The sequence below is a fragment of the Mauremys mutica genome, chromosome 2 (genome assembly GCF_020497125.1).
Source record: "Mauremys mutica isolate MM-2020 ecotype Southern chromosome 2, ASM2049712v1, whole genome shotgun sequence".
Lineage (NCBI taxonomy): Eukaryota > Metazoa > Chordata > Testudines > Geoemydidae > Mauremys > Mauremys mutica.
The window spans coordinates 111846006-111866740 of record NC_059073.1 but is presented as its reverse complement, the minus strand read 5'-3'; the positions used below and the strand labels follow the sequence as shown (position 1 = coordinate 111866740).

At 42.2% G+C, this 20735-nt stretch overlaps 1 protein-coding gene and 1 long non-coding RNA gene across 4 annotated transcripts in view; one reads left to right on the top strand and one right to left on the bottom strand.

Moving 5' to 3' along the window:
- RNF144B (ring finger protein 144B) overlaps positions 1–20735 on the top strand; it is a 121225-nt gene that overhangs the window by 87682 nt on the left and 12808 nt on the right. For 2 of the 3 annotated variants that reach the window (XM_045006375.1, XM_045006374.1), the window contains exons 3-4: positions 2381–2485; positions 15484–15544. In XM_045006375.1, the coding sequence (XP_044862310.1) occupies positions 2381–2485; positions 15484–15544 (166 nt within the window). Of the gene's footprint in view, positions 1–1917; positions 1992–2380; positions 2486–15483; positions 15545–20735 lie in introns of those variants that run through there. The other variant, XM_045006376.1, reaches the window with a different exon arrangement.
- LOC123364333 overlaps positions 2191–20735 on the bottom strand; it is a 25434-nt gene continuing 6889 nt past the window's right edge. Inside the window, exons 2-3 of the long non-coding RNA XR_006577072.1 lie at positions 4423–4538; positions 2191–2470 (exon numbers count right to left, since the gene is read on the bottom strand). This is a non-coding gene — a long non-coding RNA (uncharacterized LOC123364333). The remainder of the gene's footprint in view (positions 2471–4422; positions 4539–20735) is intronic.

The window sequence follows — 20735 nt, the reverse complement described above, 5'->3', positions numbered from 1 at the left end:
GAAAATCTACACTCCCCAAAGTGTAGGTAGTCTCTGAACAGTGGGAGCAGGATGCAGGGAGCATGTGCTGGGACCATAGCACTTCCCCAAGAGTGCTCAACCCCTGCTCAACTCCAGGCCCCACCCCCACTCCACCTCTTCCCCCAATGCCCTACCCTGCCCCGCCTCTTCCTGCCCAGTTCCGGCCCCTCCCCTGAGCACACCTCATCCTTGCTCCTCCCCTTTCCCCAGCACCTCCTGCACGCTGGGAGCGGGAGGAGTTCATTGGCGGGCCACTGGCAGGTGGGAGGTGTTGGGGGAGAGGTGGGGAGCTGGCTGCAGGTGGATGCTAAGCACCCACAAATTTTTTTCCGTGGGTACTCCAGGGCTGGAGCTCCCATGGAGTTGGCACCTATTGCTGGACTGTCCTATCCTCATGAGCTATGCAGCCTCCCTCCACCCTACTGCATGTGGATTTTTGGGGGCAGACTTTGGAGCAGAGAGTTTCTTGTTGGGGTCAATCATGACTGTTACTTTCTCTTTCCATCTACTTTTCTATGCATTAGCTAGGCCATTAAACCCACTTTATGTTTCAATTACTGACTCTTTATGGTGGTGTTCCTAGGTGCTTTTTGGCAAGGAGCATTAACTATATTATTTGAATGAATAAAGGGGCAGTGTCTGGTTAAGTCTCATTAAATTCCTTGTGTTACTAATAACACTTTAAGTTATTAAAATTGTTAGAATTGTTATATTGCTTATTTACTTTTTGCTCTTTGCTCACCTTGGAGCGTGAAAATAGACTAGCCAGTTCTATTCTTATATCTACTAGTATCACTTTCTAGTTCTCATGCAGAGGACTGTTTAAACAAATAAAAGTTGATTGAAATTTAAAACAAAAGTCATAAACATATGGGGCTAGACTGAAACCCAGGAACAGGGCAGGAACTAGAGTATGTCCCCCAGGGTCACATTTAGTCCCTTCTTCCCCCTTGATTGGGGGGCAGCCTATTGCTGGCACAGATTACTTCATCCTCTGTGCCCGCTCAGTTGTACTTACCAGCGCATTGGGGAGGGGGAGAGCCAAGACTCCCACCTGATGGGCGGAGCAGTAACAGTCCAGTGGTGGCCTAACCTTCAGGCTCTGGAAATGCAGGTAGTCCATGCAGGGACTTAAAGGGGCTCCTTATACCTTATTACACTCCTGCAGGGGCATGTGGCAGGGCTTATAATTTGACCTGTTGCTATTAAAATTAGGCTTTTGAAACTCTTAAAAAATTAAATCCCTAAATTCTGGTAATAAATTACCTGATGATCTCCCTTTAAATACAAATTTTAAAAAAAGTTAAATGCCATGCCATTTGGTGGAAGATATATTCATTTTCATTTAAAATGAACTGTTTAAGTGACTACAAGGATTTGACAGGTGTACATTTTGCTGGCATGCAGGGTAGAGTTGAAATTGCATCATTTTGAAGTATACATTGTTACATCACTTTTACCTGGAACATTGGTCAATGTTTTTTTACAGGACATTTTGGGTTCGCTACTTCCTGTGTATTTTGGAATTAGAAACCTCTGTTACACCAGTTACATACTGGTTTAAATTCTTTGACTTCAGAGCAGTTGCACTGGCATAAAACTAGTGTAACGGACTGGAGAATAGGGCCCTTAAAATCCAAATTGGATATGTCATAATGGGGACAAAACAGTCATGATCTGCTCTTCCTAATCCCAAGAAAAAATACCACACAATTATTTTTGTGCAGCGAAGTGATGTGGACACATGCAGGAGGGCCTCTCTGTTGGAAACGGACTTTGAACACTTGCTCAGTAGGTCAGTGGTTGATGGCAATTGATGGAAATGACACAATCTATTTAGAGGAAAGTTGATAGCCTCACTATTTCCAGATCCTTACTCTGCTAGCCAATCTATAAGCTGCCTTCATTGCAGATTGCTGAGAAAGCAACTCTACTGCTTGTAAATGAGGCCCTATAATGGTGGCCACTAGGTGAGAGACTGAATTAAGAATACATGAAGGGAAAATAGAAGAGTAAAACCTGTTTTAATTAGAGTGAAATATAGCCTGTTCTTTTCCAAGTCTAGGCTTAGTATAGAGAAAATGTATTAGCACAAAAGGACTTGACTTGCTGACTTGAGTAAACTTCATATGCGATGGATGAAGTCATACATAATTAATTGTTCTTTGCTGCATTCTTCCCAAAGTAATGGTTCTTAGCATTCACACATGTGATAATTTATGTTTTCTCTATACTAGTGCTCTAGGAGAGCCAATTAAGGAAGCGGAGGTGGCACCTGCGTAGTGCGGTGTTAACATCTACGTGTTACTATCATGTGGGTTGTAACTTTCCATCATTTTTTTTCTTTTCTCCTTTCTAGTGCCTAAAGCAGTATATGCAGCTGGCAATTCGAGAAGGCTGTGGTTCTCCCATCACTTGTCCAGACATGGTGTGCTTGAACCATGGGACCCTACAAGAAGCAGAGGTAGTGACACTTGTCTTCTCTCCTCTTTTATTTCCACCTTCATTTATATAATAAATACAATATTATTCTGTTTCCTCCTCTTAATTACCTTTCATGAGTCTGTGACAGGAAGCCTGCCTGACCGTACGAACTAGAGACAAATAGATGTTTTTCTTTACTTTTCTGTCTTGAGGAAATGCTTACTTAGGATCCAGTCAATTTCTGAATTACCCATGCAGGTGATTTAACCAAAATATCCTGCATCCAGGAACCACTAAATATTCATTAGCAATGACTGTTGGAACGGCTTTGATATGGATACTACTGTGGATGAAATCCTGCCAAGCAAATGGCAAATCTCCCACTGGTTTAAGTAGGGTAAGGATTTAACCCAGTGTGTTTATATTGGGGTGAAGCAGGAAAAATGAGGACACTTTCTTGTGTGTCAGTCTTTCTATAAATTGTGAGGGAAAGCTGGGTGGGAGTTGGATTTGACAAGTGAGAAGAGTGAGAGTCTCAAAACCCAAAACAGAGAACTTTCCAAGAGATGAGACTTTGGGAGCCCTGAGGCTGAACAAGGAGGTTACACTAGTGTGTGCACACAAACACTCACAAATACATATAACACACATGCAGAGGAACATGCATATGCACTTCTAAGGTTTGAGATAAAGAAACTGAGGTAGCATCCAATTCTCAGTTATATGATGTCCCCTTTATGCCATTCTGTCTGTGTAAAGTGGTCAGAAATGGCCCCTGGTCAAATGGCCTGCCTGGCTATTGTAGAAATGATGTAAGGTTCCTAGACTGGCCCCCCTCCCAACCCATGGCACAAGAGATGGGTCAGCAGTATGGCTGGAGTGTACTACACTGCAGCAATTCTCTGCTTCCCAGAGGCCATGGGAAACAGAGTCACAGAGAGCAGCCCCAAGGCTGTTCTTGCTTACATGGCGAATACCGGGAGAATACAGGAAAAGCAAACGTGGCTAAAAGCTTTAAATCATCTCTGCCCCAAGTGCAGGAATGGAATAAATGAGACCCAAGCCCTGAATTTTCTCCCCTGAATTGCACAAAAGCAAATACTTATTTGTTATTCTGTGGGCATCCTACAGCCCTGTATGCAAAGATGGCATAGCTGTGCTCGCTATAACCCAGTTCAAACATGGGCATTGCCAGTGGAATTCTGTTGTGGATCCCCCACTGAATGTGACCTGTGAGTGTCTTTGTTTAGAGCGTTTGCACTGTACAATAGCCAAGGTAGTGAACCCTGCTTCCTAAGCTAAGCCAGTTTGACATCCGTTTTAAATGTGGTTTATTTTGTAATGTAGACAAGGCATTAAAGTAAACTTCACTCCACCTGTGGTAACATGTCATTCTCCAATAAGCTGCTATTCTAGACCTCTTGGAATGCAGAAACTATAACTTAGTATGAGAATGACAGTGGCACCCTCCCCCTACATCTATTCGGAGTGCGCAAAGGAAGCAGAAGAGAAGGCTTGGGGCTATGGGGCAATATGAAGAAGACCCAACTCTATGATGTTGCTTCCCTGATGAGGGAGGTGTGGAGAGGAGCCTGCACCCAGAGGATGAGAGAAAAGGAGCTGTGCTCACAGCTGAGGAGTGAAGAAAAGACCCACGGGGTGTTGCTCTCCTGTAACTCATCCTCACTCCTATAGGAAATGAGGATGAGCCAACCTAGTTCTATGACTGCCCTCTCTTACTAGCAGACTGGAGATGGTATCCCAGGTCTGCTTTCCTCTCCTTTGAAAAGCCAGCCTGTGAATATTGTAATAGGAGCATGTTGCAAGGCCCCAGTTCAGCAAAGCACTTAAGCACCTGGTTAAGTCCCAGTACATGCTTAAATTAAGCATGTGCTTAAGTGCTTTGCTGAACTGCAGCCTGAGAACCACACCTGGGGTTCTTACAGCGTATGGGCATATGATGGAGTTGTTCTTCACCTTCCACAATAGCTGGGAGCAGCCAATCAGCATCTCCTCTTCTCCTCCTTTCCTCTGCATGGAAATAGGTGGGAAACTAGTGGGCCTTCTCTCATCTTGGGAAGTAGGCAACCAGCCTTGAACAGAAAAGAATGTTTGCTTTAAAGTTGTATCAAAACACTTAACAAATGTTACAAAGAGTTTTATTCTGTTAAGCTCTGTTTGTGGAGCTGCAGAAATTCTAAAGACTTATTTCCCATTAGCTAATCAAGAGGCCACTCCAGGGCATGCATTAACGGCCATTAACGTATTCCTTGGGCACTTTGTGCGGCTAAAGGCTGAATGACTAAACAACCCAAGAAGTGCATTAATGATCCATGAATGAAACAATGTTCTGAAACTCCCTGTTGGCATTGCTACTAGAAAAACAAAACTTTTGCATTTTAAAAGTCTGTTAAAATGAAATGTTTTATGGGTTTCATTGAATATATCTTTCTGCTATGAAAAATAGTTCATAACAGATAGGAGAAAATATTAAAACTATTCTCCTGTTTTCTTTAGTGATCTAAAAAGTTATTTTGTAAAACATGTAGGTTATATGTGGAACCTTTTATTTCTGTTTCTCTTTCTCATCTACAGTGACTGTACCACTTAACTATTTTATATTTTTTTTAAAGTAAATTTGGATAGTATAGCATGCTTTTATTCCAAACTGCATGCTATGCATTTAAATGACAGTACAAGTGCATTGTACAAACAAGAATATTGAAGGTGTTTGGCATGAAAATATTAATCAAACAGTACACATGATTCAATACAGGATCTAAAATGCAAGTTCCCATTTCAGGCGAAAAATGATAAAATTCATGAATTCACAAAGTGGAATATTCTAGACAGTTGATCTCCAACTTTGCCTATAAAGACTCAACCCTGACATAAGTTCATTATGTGAGACCATGTGACTCAGTTGGCCACACCCTCTCCACCATTTGGTGGAATAGACCTTAATACAATTTATTTCTCATTTGAGTATATTCTTCTTTAAAAGCACCAACAAAAGACAAATTAAAACAAAAAATATTTTATTGAACACTTGAATAGCCTTTGTCTAAACCAGGAAAAAGGATTTAAAACAAATCATGTTAGTGGACATTTGAAACACCATTTAATACCTAATCTAAACACAGGTTTAACCTCACAGTCATCTAACATGGTTTTAAACACGTAAAACTGTGTCTACTCTAGAGGCTAAGTGAGATTTCTATAGCTAACAATTAACCCCCGACCCCATCTTTTATTATAGACAAGGTCATGCGGTGAATTTAGGACTCAATCCAAAGCCTACTGAAAAATTGATGGGAGTCTTTCCATTGACTTCAGTGAGTGTTGAATGAAGCCCTGAATGCTCATGAAATGGAGGGACTCCATAAAACAAGCTATAACTTGGCATAATGCAGGCTAGTGTTATGAATGTGTCCCACACCCCTCTGTCAAGGTACTTTATCTTCTTGGTGTGCAGCATTTCTTTTATTCCAATCCATAGCCTATTCTGTTTTCAGTATAAATAAGCGATCTGTTTTATATTTCAGTAAAACTCTCCAGGGTGTGTAACTGTATTTTTAATGCATTTACAGCCTTAATCTTTGTTCTGAGTTGCATTCTGAAGCCTACGCCCTGTCATGTTTTGTTGCTTTCTATTCCGGCAAAAGTTAAAAGTTGTATTCAAGTAAAGTGTTAAACAATGTTGCATTACTTGTTCCTCAAGGGTTTTATATGTGCCATACTAGCTTAAAAACAAAGAAATGAAAATAGGAACATGTCTTTTTTTTTAAAGCACAGCTGAGCATTTCAGGTATGTTTGGGTAGAATGTACTGCTTGTTCCCAGCCTGAGGGAGGTGTTGGGAATTAGATGTAGAGTGAAATGGAGCTCATTGGGAGAACATCAGGGAAGAGTAGTTTTCATACAGGAAGGAGGGGTAGCCATGAGGATTCATTACAGATCCATCCCCACCCCCCTTTGACCAAAAGCCTTATTTCTTCTCTGACACAGCATCCCCTATTGCTCCAAATCTGGAAATTCACCTAATAATCCTCAGTATTAACTGCTTTCCAAAGGGTTGACATCAATATAGGGTTTACAGTTAATTGATATGCTGACAAAAATGTTCAAATTTCCTAGAGAATGATTTTTATTCATTCCAGTCTAAGTGGCATGGGAAGTATGCAGTTTATAGAAATTATAGCAAGCACTGTTTTGCTGATGGGTCAGGGATACTAAATCCAAAATGGAGCAGAAGTGAATAATTTTTCAAGATAAATAGTGTTGTGTGAATTGTTACTCTGGATGAATACTTAAAAAGATTGTTCAAAAGTTTTACCTGTAGTTTATCATACAAGAAGGTCATTGGCAGCCTGGAATTACAGGCCACAGAATCAGAAGGATAATCCTGATGGCTATTTAATATGTTGTCATACTATATTCAGCAAGCAGGACACTTGCAATTTGAAATGTTACTTTTAGGCAGCTTGCTCCCTGCTCTCATTGGTATAACAGTGGTTGTAGTAGTGGTGGTGGAACTGGTGCTCTGGAAAAAACAACTTTAATTTTCTTAGCCAAATAATCAGTTTTCACCAAGACATGAAGTATATAAATAGTTGGCCATATTTTGTCATAAGGTATGTCTTAGGTAGATCTGTGCTGGAACAAGAATTTTTATCCATGAATAATTTCAATACATTTGAGTTTTGTTTGTTTTGATTTGGAAACTTTGAAATTTTCTGCAAAACAAAATTTACATGTTTTTTGTTTTGGGTTGATTGGAACATTCTGATTCAATAAAATAGAAATACCTCAGTCTGACTTTCTAAAAAACTTTGAAATGAAAAGGAATTTCAAAATAAAAAAAAGTTTTTAGTTTTGACCTTATTTAACCCCCTTTAAAAAGTTTTTTCCCACCTAAATTAAATTTCATGTAAATCAACACATTCTCTCATCAAGTTTTGATTTTGATGAAATGGCACTTTCTGACAGAATAGAATAATGTTCTGTTGGAAAATTTTCTACCAGCTCTAGTCTTAGATCAGATCCTGGGTATTGTATTAAGTCAACAGTTGGTTGTAGTGTAGCCATTTTAAAAGCACATATAGATAAAAAAGCAATATTTGATAAAGGAAGGGCCTGTTTCAAAATAAATAAAAATCATTTTAAAAAGCAAACCAGTTATCTTCTCAAACAAGACGTTTTATTCTTTAAGAACCAATTTCGAAAACTGCTTGGAGTCATAGGTGTTAGAGATGGAAAGGACCTAGAATGTTATCCAATTCTTCTCTCTGCTGATGCAGAATTGTCCCATCCAGGATGGCATTGTCTATGCTGAGGATTTCCCCTGAAATACACCAGTGAGTGACTGAACTGTACTAGTGCACAACTGCTGGTGTAGACAATTGTGCAGCTTACTCCAGTTTGCATTTGTGCAGCTTACTCTGGTTTCAAACAAAAGTAAGTTCTGATGGTGCTGCAATGACCAGAATCAGAGCAAATCCCCAGTGTAGGCAAGGCCTATATTTTCTAGGTCCTATCCTATCTCCTAGAACTGGAAGGGACCAAAGGTCATTGAGTCCAGCCCCCTGCCTTTACTAGCAGGACCAAGTACTGATTTTGCCCCAGATCCCTAAGTGGCCCCCTCAAGGATTGAACTCACAACCCTGGGTTTAGCAGGCCAATGCTCAAACCACTGAGCTATCCTTCCTCCTTCAGGAGTTCTCCAACTAGAGTGTCTGGAGGACTGTCCCTCTCCCCTCTCAGCTTCCCTCCGCTGCCTTCTCTTCCATTTGTGCTCATGTAGCATTCCTCTGCCAACGACAGCAATCACTATATTGAAAAGTAATAATAGGATAGTACTTACGGCATCATTAGCTATCTTTTAATGCAGTTTAGCAGCTGGAAACAAGGAGGTGAGCCAGCATCATATGACCAGCTAGCTCTGCACAGACTGCTAGCGAGTGGTCAACGGGCCACGATTAGGCCACAGTCTACAGTGTGAGACCCTCTGTTCATGATTTGCCTGTTACTTCTGATTCTTATATAGTATGAAGTTTGTAGAACTTGGTATCTGTAGGCCTCATGTATATATGATTAGAGCTGTAAGAGTCGTGTTTTCACTGCGGACATAAATATAAGTCTGGCCTGACTCACCTCTCACTCACTGCAGTTTTGCATCAGAGTCACTCCATTGATTTCAGTAGAGTTTCTTCTGATTTACATGATTGACACCAGTGTAACTTAGAGCTGACTCAGGCCCATCATCTATCTTCTTGTAAAGAGATGCAGGGATGGGCTGAATGATTTTTGGTAACATTGGCCCAAATCTTTAAAGTTCTTACTGATCATATATCAGTTCTTATTTGGGCAAAAATCCAATTAGCATCCACTTAAAAAAGGTTAATTATTTTATTTCATTTTAATTTGGAAACTGTTTTGTCATTTGCCAGCAGTGAAGTGTAAGAAGGTAGGGAACCACTGCCATCAGATCTTTGTTTTCCAGCATCCAAATTATTTTATTTTCCTCTTTGTCATCCACTGGTGCTTTTAATAAACCTGAAGGGAGCAAGTCCTGTTTGAAATGAGCGAGCTCTTTAATGGAGAAGATTAATATTTTCTGATGAAACTAGTGTATACTGTATCTGGTGCGGGGAGGAGTGAGGTTAGTCTCAGACACTGAGTAGACTGAGACCTCCCTCTGCCCATGAAAACCCAACCCAAGCTATGCTGTTTGGTCTTGACTTACACTTATCGAAGTGTTTCCTGTAGCTATGGTGTCAATAACGTTCTGCCATAAATGCTAGGCCATACAATGTGTGCTTTTAAATATTTAAAGTGGCCTTTTTAGGTGAATTCTCTGTAGAAGTGACGTTTGCAGGCTGGAAGGCTATGGGGAATTATTTTGAACTTCTCTCATATACAAAAGTATATGTTGCCTCCAGACATGGATTTAGGTGTTTTTGCAGAGGAGATTACTTGCTGGTACAGCTCCCTGTGGTAGCCTGGTTCATGGTGTTTGTGGTGGTGTTCTCACTTATTGAAACATCCATTTTACTAGAACATCATCTGTTGTGAGGAACCTCTCTCTCTATGTGCAAGATTGTGGTATGGTCCACATGGCTGCTCAAGGACATAAATGGAAGTAAGATCCATTCCCCTCTGGGACCTTCCTGAGTCTCCATTAAAAGCATGAGGGCTTAAGCAGCGGCTGTGTGTCCGGTACACTTCCTATGTGGTGCATCTCTTGGGAGAGTAGATGGAGCTTTGGCTCTGCCTCCTCCAATGTGCTAGCCACTGGAGTAGTGGGTGGTGAAGGGCACAAGAAAGGACTAATTTCCAGCTGTTTCAATGTGCAGTCCTGTGCTCAGGGCTGTAAATAAATGGACAGTCTAGCCTTGTGTGCATTGAACCTCATTCCTTTCATCCTCCTTTCTTTGCCTCAGGGACCTACAGGGTCTCCCAGTTACTGTAACCTTTATAGAACTCATTAAGAATCCTATTGTTGGACACTGTGCAAGGGCATCACTGGGTGTTTTGACTTACAGCATCTCCATATGTTTACTGAGATTTCCTATAAATCTTTCTGCTTTCTGAGAAAGGCACTATCCCAACTACAGTTATATTTTTATAACAGTATCGTATAAGTGCACAAGAGCCTAATATGTGTAGAAAATCTAAAACTTACTTAAAAGCCAGAACGTATGATAAATCTCAAATGTGATGCTTGACAGCTTTTCAGAGGAGAAGAGCATTTGGCCTCTTGTTATCCATTTACATTTTCACTAGACCTTTAACATAATTAAAAACAGCCCTGAAATATTTCCTTTGGCATTTCTCAACCAGCCTCCTTAAATTGGACGATTTCTTAGCCTGGAACAAGCTTTGGTATTTTCCTTCCTGTCACATACCTGCTCTCCTTCCTTTGTCACTTTTTAACCAAACTTGTTACAGCTTTGATTCCCAATGGCTTTGGAAGCTCTGGGTGTGTATAGATATGCATGAGTGTGGTGTTTGGATGTAGTGGATGGGATTATCGGGAGAGAGTGGGAGGGTAGATATGTAACAGACATGTAAGGGAGCAGTTAAAAGTCAGCCTGAAAAAATGCCAGGATAGGAGGAGACAAACATTTCATCTCACAATGATCCCATCCAATGCTTGTCATCTTTGCTTTATTAAATGTAACTGAGATTTAAAACTTCTTGTGTCAGGGATGTGCCACTTTTATTTCCCTATGAAGTGCCAAGGGCTGAATAAATAATAATAATAATGATTTCATTACTCTCTTTTTAATTCACAGCACTAGCAGCTATTCAGATGTCATATACACCAGCAATGATGATATTTCTTAAAATAATCTATTTGGGTGTTTCTTAAAGGCGCCTGGAAATCTGGGGAAATTGTGGGATAGATCCTTGGTCCTATTTAGCCAGCTTTGTGCTCCAGTGGTGCATAGGCACCAGAAACTTGGTGGGTCTGTCCGAGTGAGGATTCCCATGGAATGGGGAATTGGCTGTATGCCACCTTCTTTCCAGGCCAGTCCTGCAATCCCCAGTAGCTAGAAAGGCCCACTGAACTAGTCAGCTGGATGTAATTAAGTTATCAGAAGGGCTGGGCTGGGACTAACCAGCCCCAGGGTCAGGGTGTTATAAAGTAGACATAAAGACACCCTTGCTACTCCCCTGCCCGTTAAATGTATCTTAGTCACAGCTGAGGATCTAGCCCTGTTTACATAATGAATAGGATTATGTTTTTGGTTGCAAAGTAAAGCGTGAATTGTTCTTATATATGGAAATTTCCAATGGTCAATATTCAGAAACTTTTTTATTTTGTACTTCTATATCACATTTCATTTAAATGCATTTTACAAACACTGAGTCTCACAAGACTCCTGAGAAAATAATATTATCTCCATTGTAAAGATGGCAAAACTGGTAGCGGTTATGTGAGTAGCTCAAGATCTGAGTGAGCCAGTGACAGAGCTGGAAATGGAACTCAGGCTTTCTGACTCCTTAACCCATCATCTAGCTACAAAATTTCTCTCCTTTCCCCTCTCATAACATAAGGCATGAGTCAAACCCATTGAAACCAATAGGATCAGGCCCGCATTACAATTTTTCTCTGAATTTACTCTATAAAGAAATTTCTTGTACTTTGTATTTTCTACAGGATGAACCTTTTAACTATAATATCTGTTAAAGTTTTAACACATTTTCTTCTCAGAGTTAGGATTTTTTTTTCAAAAGAGCAAATATTTATGTATTACATGGAAGGAGTAAAGTCTTCAATGAACTTTGGCACATTGTGCACTTCACTGTATATTCATTAACTTTAAGTAGAGCTATTAAAACAGCTTCTTTTTTTTTTGGTTCATGGAGGTTCTTGTGAATGGGGGGCAGCTGGTCTTTAAGGCTAGTAGGGATAATCCCCTCAAATATTGACATCCCTATCAGCTGTAGATATTGGGTTGTGTAGCTGATGCAATATCATCTGCTGCCACCAGGGGACTCCTGGGGGGGCTAATGCTGCTCCAGTCCTTGGAGTAGGCAGAACCCGCCCTGCATTGCCACTGGTGTTTTTTAAAATTCCTGCAGCATATAGATTGCAGACAGCAGAGGGAGGAGGCACAAAACCAGGATTACAGGCTGGTATGGGGCTATTTCCTGTTAACTCCATAGAGGCAGAATATGGGATTCCCTGAATACATTCCCTGAAGTCATCATCTGTCCTGGTTACCTCTGCTCCTACTTCTCCAGGACCAGCAATTTATGAGCCTAGTGGTGGTAGATATCAGAGATGAAGGGGAAGGGTTAGCCATGGTGCTTTAGGTCAGACTGTAGCAGTTCATGTCTTTCCTACCTCACAGGGGTATATTGAGGACAAATACGTTAAAAGACTGTGAGCTGCTCAGATACTGTGACAACAGGGGTCATATTAGTACCTAAGATCTGAAGGATTCTAAGCCTGGAGATGGGTTTTCAAAGTCCTGATGGGTTTGTGTGTACAGGGGTGTGTGCTAGTTGGGGTTCTGAGCTGGGAAGTGATGGGAGGGAGAGATTTCAGAGCTGAGAGAGGTGGTTCTGAGCTGTGGAGAGGTTAGGCAGGAAAAGACAGGCTGATTAGATGGAAGTGAGGCAGGCTGCATTTGTGGGTGCATATATTTAAACAGTCAGCTCTCAGCTTTGATGTAACTCTGCTCCTGCTGAAATAAGTGGTAAAATTCTCATTCAGTTCAACGGAAGCAGCATTAGGCCAATGTTGAATGCATTTGAAAATCCCAACCTCAATAAAATTGCGCACTCAAGAAACTATTTGTCAAAAATCCTCAGTGCTAGTGTAGTAAAGGCCATGTTTAGGAATCACCGATTAATGCATTAGTGATGGCACACATTTTAAAATACAGTAGTTGTCAGAGCCCAAATGACTAGAGAGGAGCAGCTGGACTCACACTTACTTTCTCCAAACTCTGTTAAGATTTCAAGGCAACCAGGAGGAATATGGACAATGCTGAAATTGTACCTTTCTTTTTTCACTCTTTGGCTTCATTCTTTACTGAAATTCCTCAGCTACTTTTTTTTTTTTTTTTTAGTTCGAGCTATTTATGTTGTGTTACTAAGGGCTTGGCTACACTTGAAAGTTGCAGCGCTGGGAGTTACAGCGCTGGTCGTGCAGCTGTGCAGGGCCAGCGCTGGTGTGTGGCCACACTCACAGCTACCAGCGCTGGTGTGTGGCCACATTTGCAGCATTTACAGCGCTGTTGGGAGTGCTGCATTATGGGCAGCTATCCCAGCATTCAAGTGGCAACAACGTGCTTTTCAAAAGAGGGGGGTGGAGGGTGGTGTACTGTGACAGGGAGCGGGGAAGATAGAGAGAGTGGATTTTTGGAGCCAACACTGTGTGTTAGCTTCCCTGGATTGAAAAATCACAAAATGTTTGCGAACCCTTAGTCTTAATTGAAAATAGCCTGCATCCAACGCTGTTTCTCTGTCAAGCAAACTGCTTGCCTCTCATTTGATCGTTCACAGCCAGGTACAGATAGCTCCTGTTTGCTGTGATCAGTGTTTGTTTTTTAGATAAGCAGTTCAACGGAGCTCCGATCGGAGTTCACAACAAAACAAAGAGAGGCTGCATAACAAAACAAAGAGAGTAATTTAGTTAAAAGCATTCTGGGATATCTCCTTATTCCCTGGAGGCCAATAAAAGCGCTGGTGTGTGTCCACACTTGATGAGCAGCGCTGGATCACCAGCGCTGCAATCGCTACACCCCAACCTGGCCAGGTGTACAGCCAGCGCTGCAGCCAGGGAGTTGCAGCGCTGGATGTGCCTTGCAGGTGTGGACGGTTACTAATTGCAGCGCTGGAAAGCCTCTACCAGCGCTGCAACTTGCAAGTGTAGCCAAGCCCCATGAATGTTTCAGCTAATTTTTAATGAACAGATGAAAATGTCTTGGGATGCTCATATTACCCTAGAGAACTGTCAGAGGAAAAAGGTTTGTCCCTTGAAAAGACAGTGTATAGTAATTTCTGTTCAATCAATCTCTGAATTAGAAAGAAAAAATATTTTGAACCTTAAGACTGTGACTGATTAAGCTAAGAATGTATCTTGTAAAAACTTGCTAATGTTTCTAAGTCTGACATCAAATCCTTTGATTTCCTTGGTTAGAAATCTTTTAAGCATCTTTCAAACACTTAAATCCTGATGTCAGTGGCATTATATTTTTGTATAACATGGGTTAGATCAAATAAATGATCCAAACATCTGCTTTTGAAATGCAACTTTATATTCCAGACTGATTTGTACCTTGAGTAAAAAGACAGCTATGATGTACAAACAAACACATTCTTTGCTCCTTCCCAGTGGCAAAAACAATCCACATTACAAGCAGAATAACTTGTATTGTATTTTTGTCTGTATTATATTGCTTTTCACACTGGTGCAACAGAGAGCAAAGCAACCAAGAGTTTATTACTGCTTCAGTGAGGACACGAGAGGGCTCACTGCTAGATTCCGGGAGTGTAATGTAGGGCCTCATGTGAAGTGCAGAGAGCCCTCAACTTCCTCTGAAGCTGTTCATTTATATCAGTGGGAGTCGAGGCACCTCAGAAATCGGGTCCTTAATTTTCCTGTTAAATTAGGAAGGTGGGTTTATTCTCAGGAGAAAAGAGAAGAAACTGAGGTGGACTAATACCATTTTTCAAAATGATGGAAGACAATTTACAGTGGTGGATAAATACAGCTGATTGGTTCAAAATCTAAGATCCAAAGAGCCATATCCTCAGCTGGTATAAATCAATGTAACTTCATTGACTCAAATGAACCATGCTGATTTGCACCAGTTGATGATCTGGCTATTAATCTTAAAAATTAGGGTGACTGAATGTCTTTATAGGGGTTAATAATGGAGGATACAGCCCTTCACTTCTAGGTCACCAGTTCAAATCCAGCCATGGTTGGTAGTGACTCAGACATGCTAGCTAACGTCTATGTGGTTGCCTATATGAAATGAGTTGGTAATTTCAGTCCAGTTCCCAGTGGACAAGGGTGCACATCACAAAATCCAGCAACACTGTTGTCATCAATCTTAGCCTAAATGACAACGAATGGAGACTAAACTCCACTCTCAGTACCCTAGAGGTGACTCCTGTCACCAAGATTGAAGGACACTGGCAGAGGGAAGCTTCCATTGTTGTTGTACTTCTGTACGTAAATAAGACAGGGCTGGCAATCTATCACCTTTCATTAATAATAAATCCACATGAAATAAATGGGGAAGCTAGAAGTAAACAAAGCACTTATGAAGAACTATTTCTTGTGAAGGGTAATAAACGTATGGACTACGTTACTGGAATGTGTGACCTGAAATACAGGTGGTCTAGAATTAGCTAGATTTACATCTGGAGAAGGAAGGGATTGAGGAAAATGGTGGGGGGAAAAAACTAGTAAAGGAAGGTTGGTTGAGATAAGACTCAAAAGAGCAGGCATGTGGGGCTGGCTGGGTTTTTCTTTTCCTAACAGTTCTTCTATTCTTATGTTTCATTTCAGATTGCCTGTTTGGTACCTGTTGATCAGTTTCAGTTATACCAGCGACTGAAATTTGAACGAGGTGTGAACCATTTATTTTATATTTATCTTACCATGGCTTAAAATATGGGGCGATGAGTTTCTACTGATTCCTAGAAGGCACTACCCCGTAGGGAGGGAAAAGGCCTTCATTTTGACATAATTTAACTTCAAGGAGTCGGCTGGATTCTACTCCTACTCAAGTCAGTAACAAAACTCCCATGGACATCAACAGGAGCAGGACCGACAGGGCAATTTTTTTGAGTAAACTTATTAGTGAAAATATTCAAACTTGTGTGCCTAAGATTGGATTATCTTTCCTCGGGACAGCTGCAGCATCCATGACAGAATGGGTGCAGTGGAGCTGTGCTGCAAGGGACCAGGTTGCATTTGCATTAGGTTAGGACACCAGGAGCTGGGGTTGGTATGGAGCATCCAAGTGGATGTCCTTTGCCTTTCGTGCATCCTAGAGGATCTGCAATGCTTGGGCTTTTCCATGTGAGGAAACCCAGTTTGTATGATAGGACAATAAATGGAAGGTGGGGAAATCTCTGCAATGGAACCCTCACAAAGATCTTCTCCCCTGGTTTTTACCATGGGAGGAGATCTGGGTCATTATTATTGACTACAGCAGAGGTCCCCAAACTGTGCGGCACACCTCCCTAGGGGGATGCAGAGGAACATTTTGGGGGCAGGGGTGGAGCCTGAGTCAATTCCCATGGGGGGTGGGGTGGGAGTGCCACCCAGCTCTGCTCATGGCTCTGGCTGTCAGCCTCGTGCCCAGGGCCCTGGCTGCTGGCCTTGACCCCCAGCCTCAGCTCTGCCCCCACCCCAGCTTTGGCTCCGTCCTCAGCTCCCTTAACCCTGTCTGCATACCCCCCAGCTCGGGGAGGAGCTGATAGGGATAAGGGGGGCACAAGGTAAAAGGTTTTGGGACCACTGGACTACAGCTTTGTCATAAAGAAGCCGATGACATTAAGAACATAAGAATGACATACTGGGTGAGACCTGTGGTCCATCTAGCCTATTATCCTGTCTTCCAAGAGTGGCCAGTGTCAGGTGCCCCAGAGGGAATAGTCAGAACAGGGCAATTGTCAAGTGATCCATCCCCTGTCATCTAGTCCCAGCTTCTGGCAGTTGGAGGGTTAGACACCTGGAGCTAAGGGGCTAATAGCCATTGATGGACCTATCCTCCATGGTTTCTTGAATGCCGTTATACTTTTGGCCTTCACAACATCCCCTGGCAATGAGCTCTGCAGGTTGACTGTGCATTGTTTTAAGAAGTACTTTCTTATGTTTGTTTTAAATCTGCTGCCTATTAATTTCATTGGGTGACCCCTGGTTTGTGTGTTATATTAAGGGGTAAATAATACATCCCTGTTCACTTTCTCTATACCATAATTTTATAGACCACTATAATATCTCCTCTGTTATCTCTTTTCTAAACTGAACAGTTCCAGCCTTTTTAATCTCTTCCTGTACAGAATCTGTTCCATACCCCAAATAATTTTGTTGCCCTTCTCTGTACCTTTTTCCAATTCTAATATATCTTTTTTGAGATGGGGTAACCAGATCTGCATGCAGTATTTAAGGTGCGGATGTACCACAGATTTATGTAGTGGCATTATTTTATCTGTCCTTTTCCTAATGGCTCCTAACATTGTTAGCTTTTTTGACTGCTGCTGTACATTTAGTGGTTGCTTTCAGAGAACTATTCACAATGACTCCAAGGTCCTTCTTGAGAGAGAACAGCTAATTTAGACACCATCATTTTGTATGTATAGTCAAGATTATAGTCTCAAATGTGTATGACTTTGCACTGATCAACACTGAATTTCATCCGCCGTGATTTTGCCCCGGGTGTACCTGTACCACAGGATAAAGGCCAACTGAATTTTTGTGAGATCTTTTTATGCTTTCTTTTATCACTTAACCAAGGAGGAGAGTAGTTCAGGTAATCATTTCCAAACTAGTTCATTTTAATCTTATCTATTCTGTATCCTCTGAAACTATAGGGTGTTGTAGTGGGTGTCGATTTAGTGGGTCTAGTAAAGACCCACTAAATCTAGTAAAGACTCTGGTACTCCACCGGAACAAGAAGAGTAAGGGAAGTCGACCGGAGAGCATCTCCTGTCAGTGCAGCACAGTGAAGACACTGGGGTAAGTCGACCTAAGCTATGTTGACTCCAGCTACGTTATTCATGTAGCTGGAGTAGCGTAACTTAGGTCGACTTACTCTAGTAGTGAAGAAAAGCCCTCCATTCCCCAGATATTCTTAACTGCCCACCAGTTTTTAAATGCTACCAACACACAAGAGCGCTGGCAGCCATTTTGGTGCCCTAGGCGGCGGAAGGTCCCACCCCCGAAATGGTTCCCCTAACGGAGGCGGCGGAAGGTCCCGCCCCTGAAATACCACCGACGACCACAGCGGCCGAACATCCGGCTGCCGCGGTCGCCACCCCCCAAATGTTAGTGCCCTAGGCGACCGCGTAGGTCGCCTAATGGGCTGCGCCGGCCCTGCCAACACACATTCTTGTAGATCTAGGTTACAGTCTTTTATCTACAGATCTGGTTGTAAAGGTTAAAGTATACAATGCTGCTCTCTCAGTATGTAAATCTGTCACAAATGAGCCAGAGTCTCTGCCCTTTCTGTAGGAATATTTTTGAAAATACTATTAGTCAAAACTCCTATGCCAGAACCACTCCACTGGTTACGTGCAGGGAGCAGGCAGGAAATCCAGCCCTCTTTTCAGCTTTGTAGCTACTGAAGATGCACAATTTTGCACAGTTAAACAATTTTCTTTAGAGTCTAAACTCTTGCCATACTGCCATTGGCTGCCCAGAGTGATATGGAAATCAAAGAAAGATTATTTTATTTCAGAAATGTCTAAACATTTTACCAATAAGCTTTCCAAACCTTATACATTGATCACAACCAGGGGCAGTGTCTGATGATAAATTCATAGAAAAGATTATTTGATTCTGTAGATACATTTGAAATCTACCAAGATTTTCAAGGAGAATTCAAAAGTCCGCCCAAGTAATTGTCCTGTGAAAACCATCCTGGGCCTGATTCCTCTCGGGCACCAGTCTTTGTATAAGAGTTGGAACATAGTCCCAAAGGGCCTAGACTAGAAGCAGGCTGGTCACCAAACTCCATTTCCACTGAAGATAATGTCCACGCCCCCCACCCCTCCCCAAATCCATCCTTTCCCCTCGGCAGTGGGGTTATAAAGTCTGTAGTTTTAGAATGAGCACAGGAGCAGGTAGGAGCAATTGTGGTAGAGGCAGAGGTGCTGCATAACCAAGATTTATGGGCTTGCTGATGTGCTGATGGGTTTTAACCATTGCTAGGAAATTTAGTTAATTCAGCCCAGCTCCTTCTGCCCTCAAGCCACTCTTTCAGCCTATGACCTTTTGCTGTAACCAAAATTTGCTCATGAGTAAGGATACAATTTAGTCACAGATTCCATGACTTTAACACTCCACCGTGACTTCTTCGGCTTCAGTCCCTGCAGCTGCGGCTCTGGCTTCAGTCTTCCGCAGAGGTCAGTTCACCCCCAGTTATTTTTAGTAAAAGTCATAGACAGGTTGCGGGCTTCCGTGACTTTTTGTTTATTGCCCACGACCTGTCCGTGACTTTTACTAAATATAACCGTGATAAAATCTTAACCTTACTCACGAGCAGTCACCCATCACCTAGGTTCCTACCTTTATACCAGGCACAAACACTTTAACCCCCACACTCCCAATCAAATCTATCTCTCTCCAGCCAGGAACAAACAGATCCTCTGCTGCTACCAGCAGGACCCAGGCTCAGAGAAGAGGCACCACCATCTCGCCCTGAGGACGGCATTCCACTCCTCTGGCACAAAGACCCACAACCTCCTTCTGGGGGCCCACTTCACTGCTCAGTGGGCCCAGGAGCTCACAGGTGTCAGTCCTGTGCAATCTGCCAGTGCTACTCCACTGGTCCTTGCCAGGGTGGGGTCTTCTTTCCCATTGGTTGCACCAAGCAGGGGTCTGGCTCCCTTTATGGCACCAGGAAGCTTCCCTGCTCACGGGACCTGCTCCCAGTGCCACTGTTGCCTCAGTTTCATCCCTTCTCACATTGCAGCCATGCTCTCCAAGCTCCTTCTTCTCAACAGCCAAGGATGTGAGTTATTCAAGGCTGCCCCATGCTGCTGCCTCCTTCTTGTGCTGCTCCTATTTCTGGTGCTGGCTCTGTTTGATATGAATATCATATTTTTGATTGTATCCCTATCACTCTACTCTTCCTCCTAGATTGTCATCTTATATTGTAAGGTTTTCATGGCTGCGAGCAGGTCTTCATATATATTTGTACAACATCTAGCAGAGTGGGCTCCCAGTCTTGATCCAGGCACTACTAAATATTTAATTATATTAAAAAAAAAACAAATCCACCACTTGAGTGCAGCTGCCTTTGCAGTGAAAGGCAGCTGCTATTTTATAGTGCATAGTAACACTATGCAACAGCTTAGGACATGAATTAAAGAATATTGTATCCCAACTGAGATAGGCACAATGCAATTGGCTGAATGGAATTTGGCCAGGACAAATGGGTTATGTTCCTATTTCTGTGAAAAATGCCATGGGATCTTTAATGACCACAAGTGACCAGAACCTCCATTTTATGTCTAATCGAAAGCGAGGGACTTAACAGTACACTGTCCCCTAACACCATGTGAAAGGCATTGGTTTAGTACCAATTCAAAGGAAAAAGTATTACCCACGGAATCAAAAACACCATTCTGCATTTTCGTAGGCTGTCTTCCAGATCACACCTGACTGTTCGTATTGTGAGAACTGACCAGAGCACGGCCTCTGGTATGCAGTTTAGGGAAACCTCCCTGCTTAGAGCTGAATCTAGTTGGCTGCCTAGGTTGTGGTGAGTCAGAGGAAAGGTGAAGGAGACCAGGAGAGGAACCACTACCTCACTAGAAGTATTCAACAACCTTTTAGGGTTGTGTTTGCTTCATATTTTTAGCTGCAACTTTCTAGGCTTGGTGGGCTTTTCTGGTTTCATTGTGCTCTGTGCTCAAGCAAATAGCACATCACAGCAATGACGGCAAAGTACCATCTGTATGTTCTTTGTATACTGGTTGGGCAGGGAGTTTCATTTCATTTATATCTTGCTGCAAAGATTCCACAAAGCCAATAAGCTTTAAAAACAGCGAATGCCAAAGACAGACATTCTTCTATCTTTCTCCCAT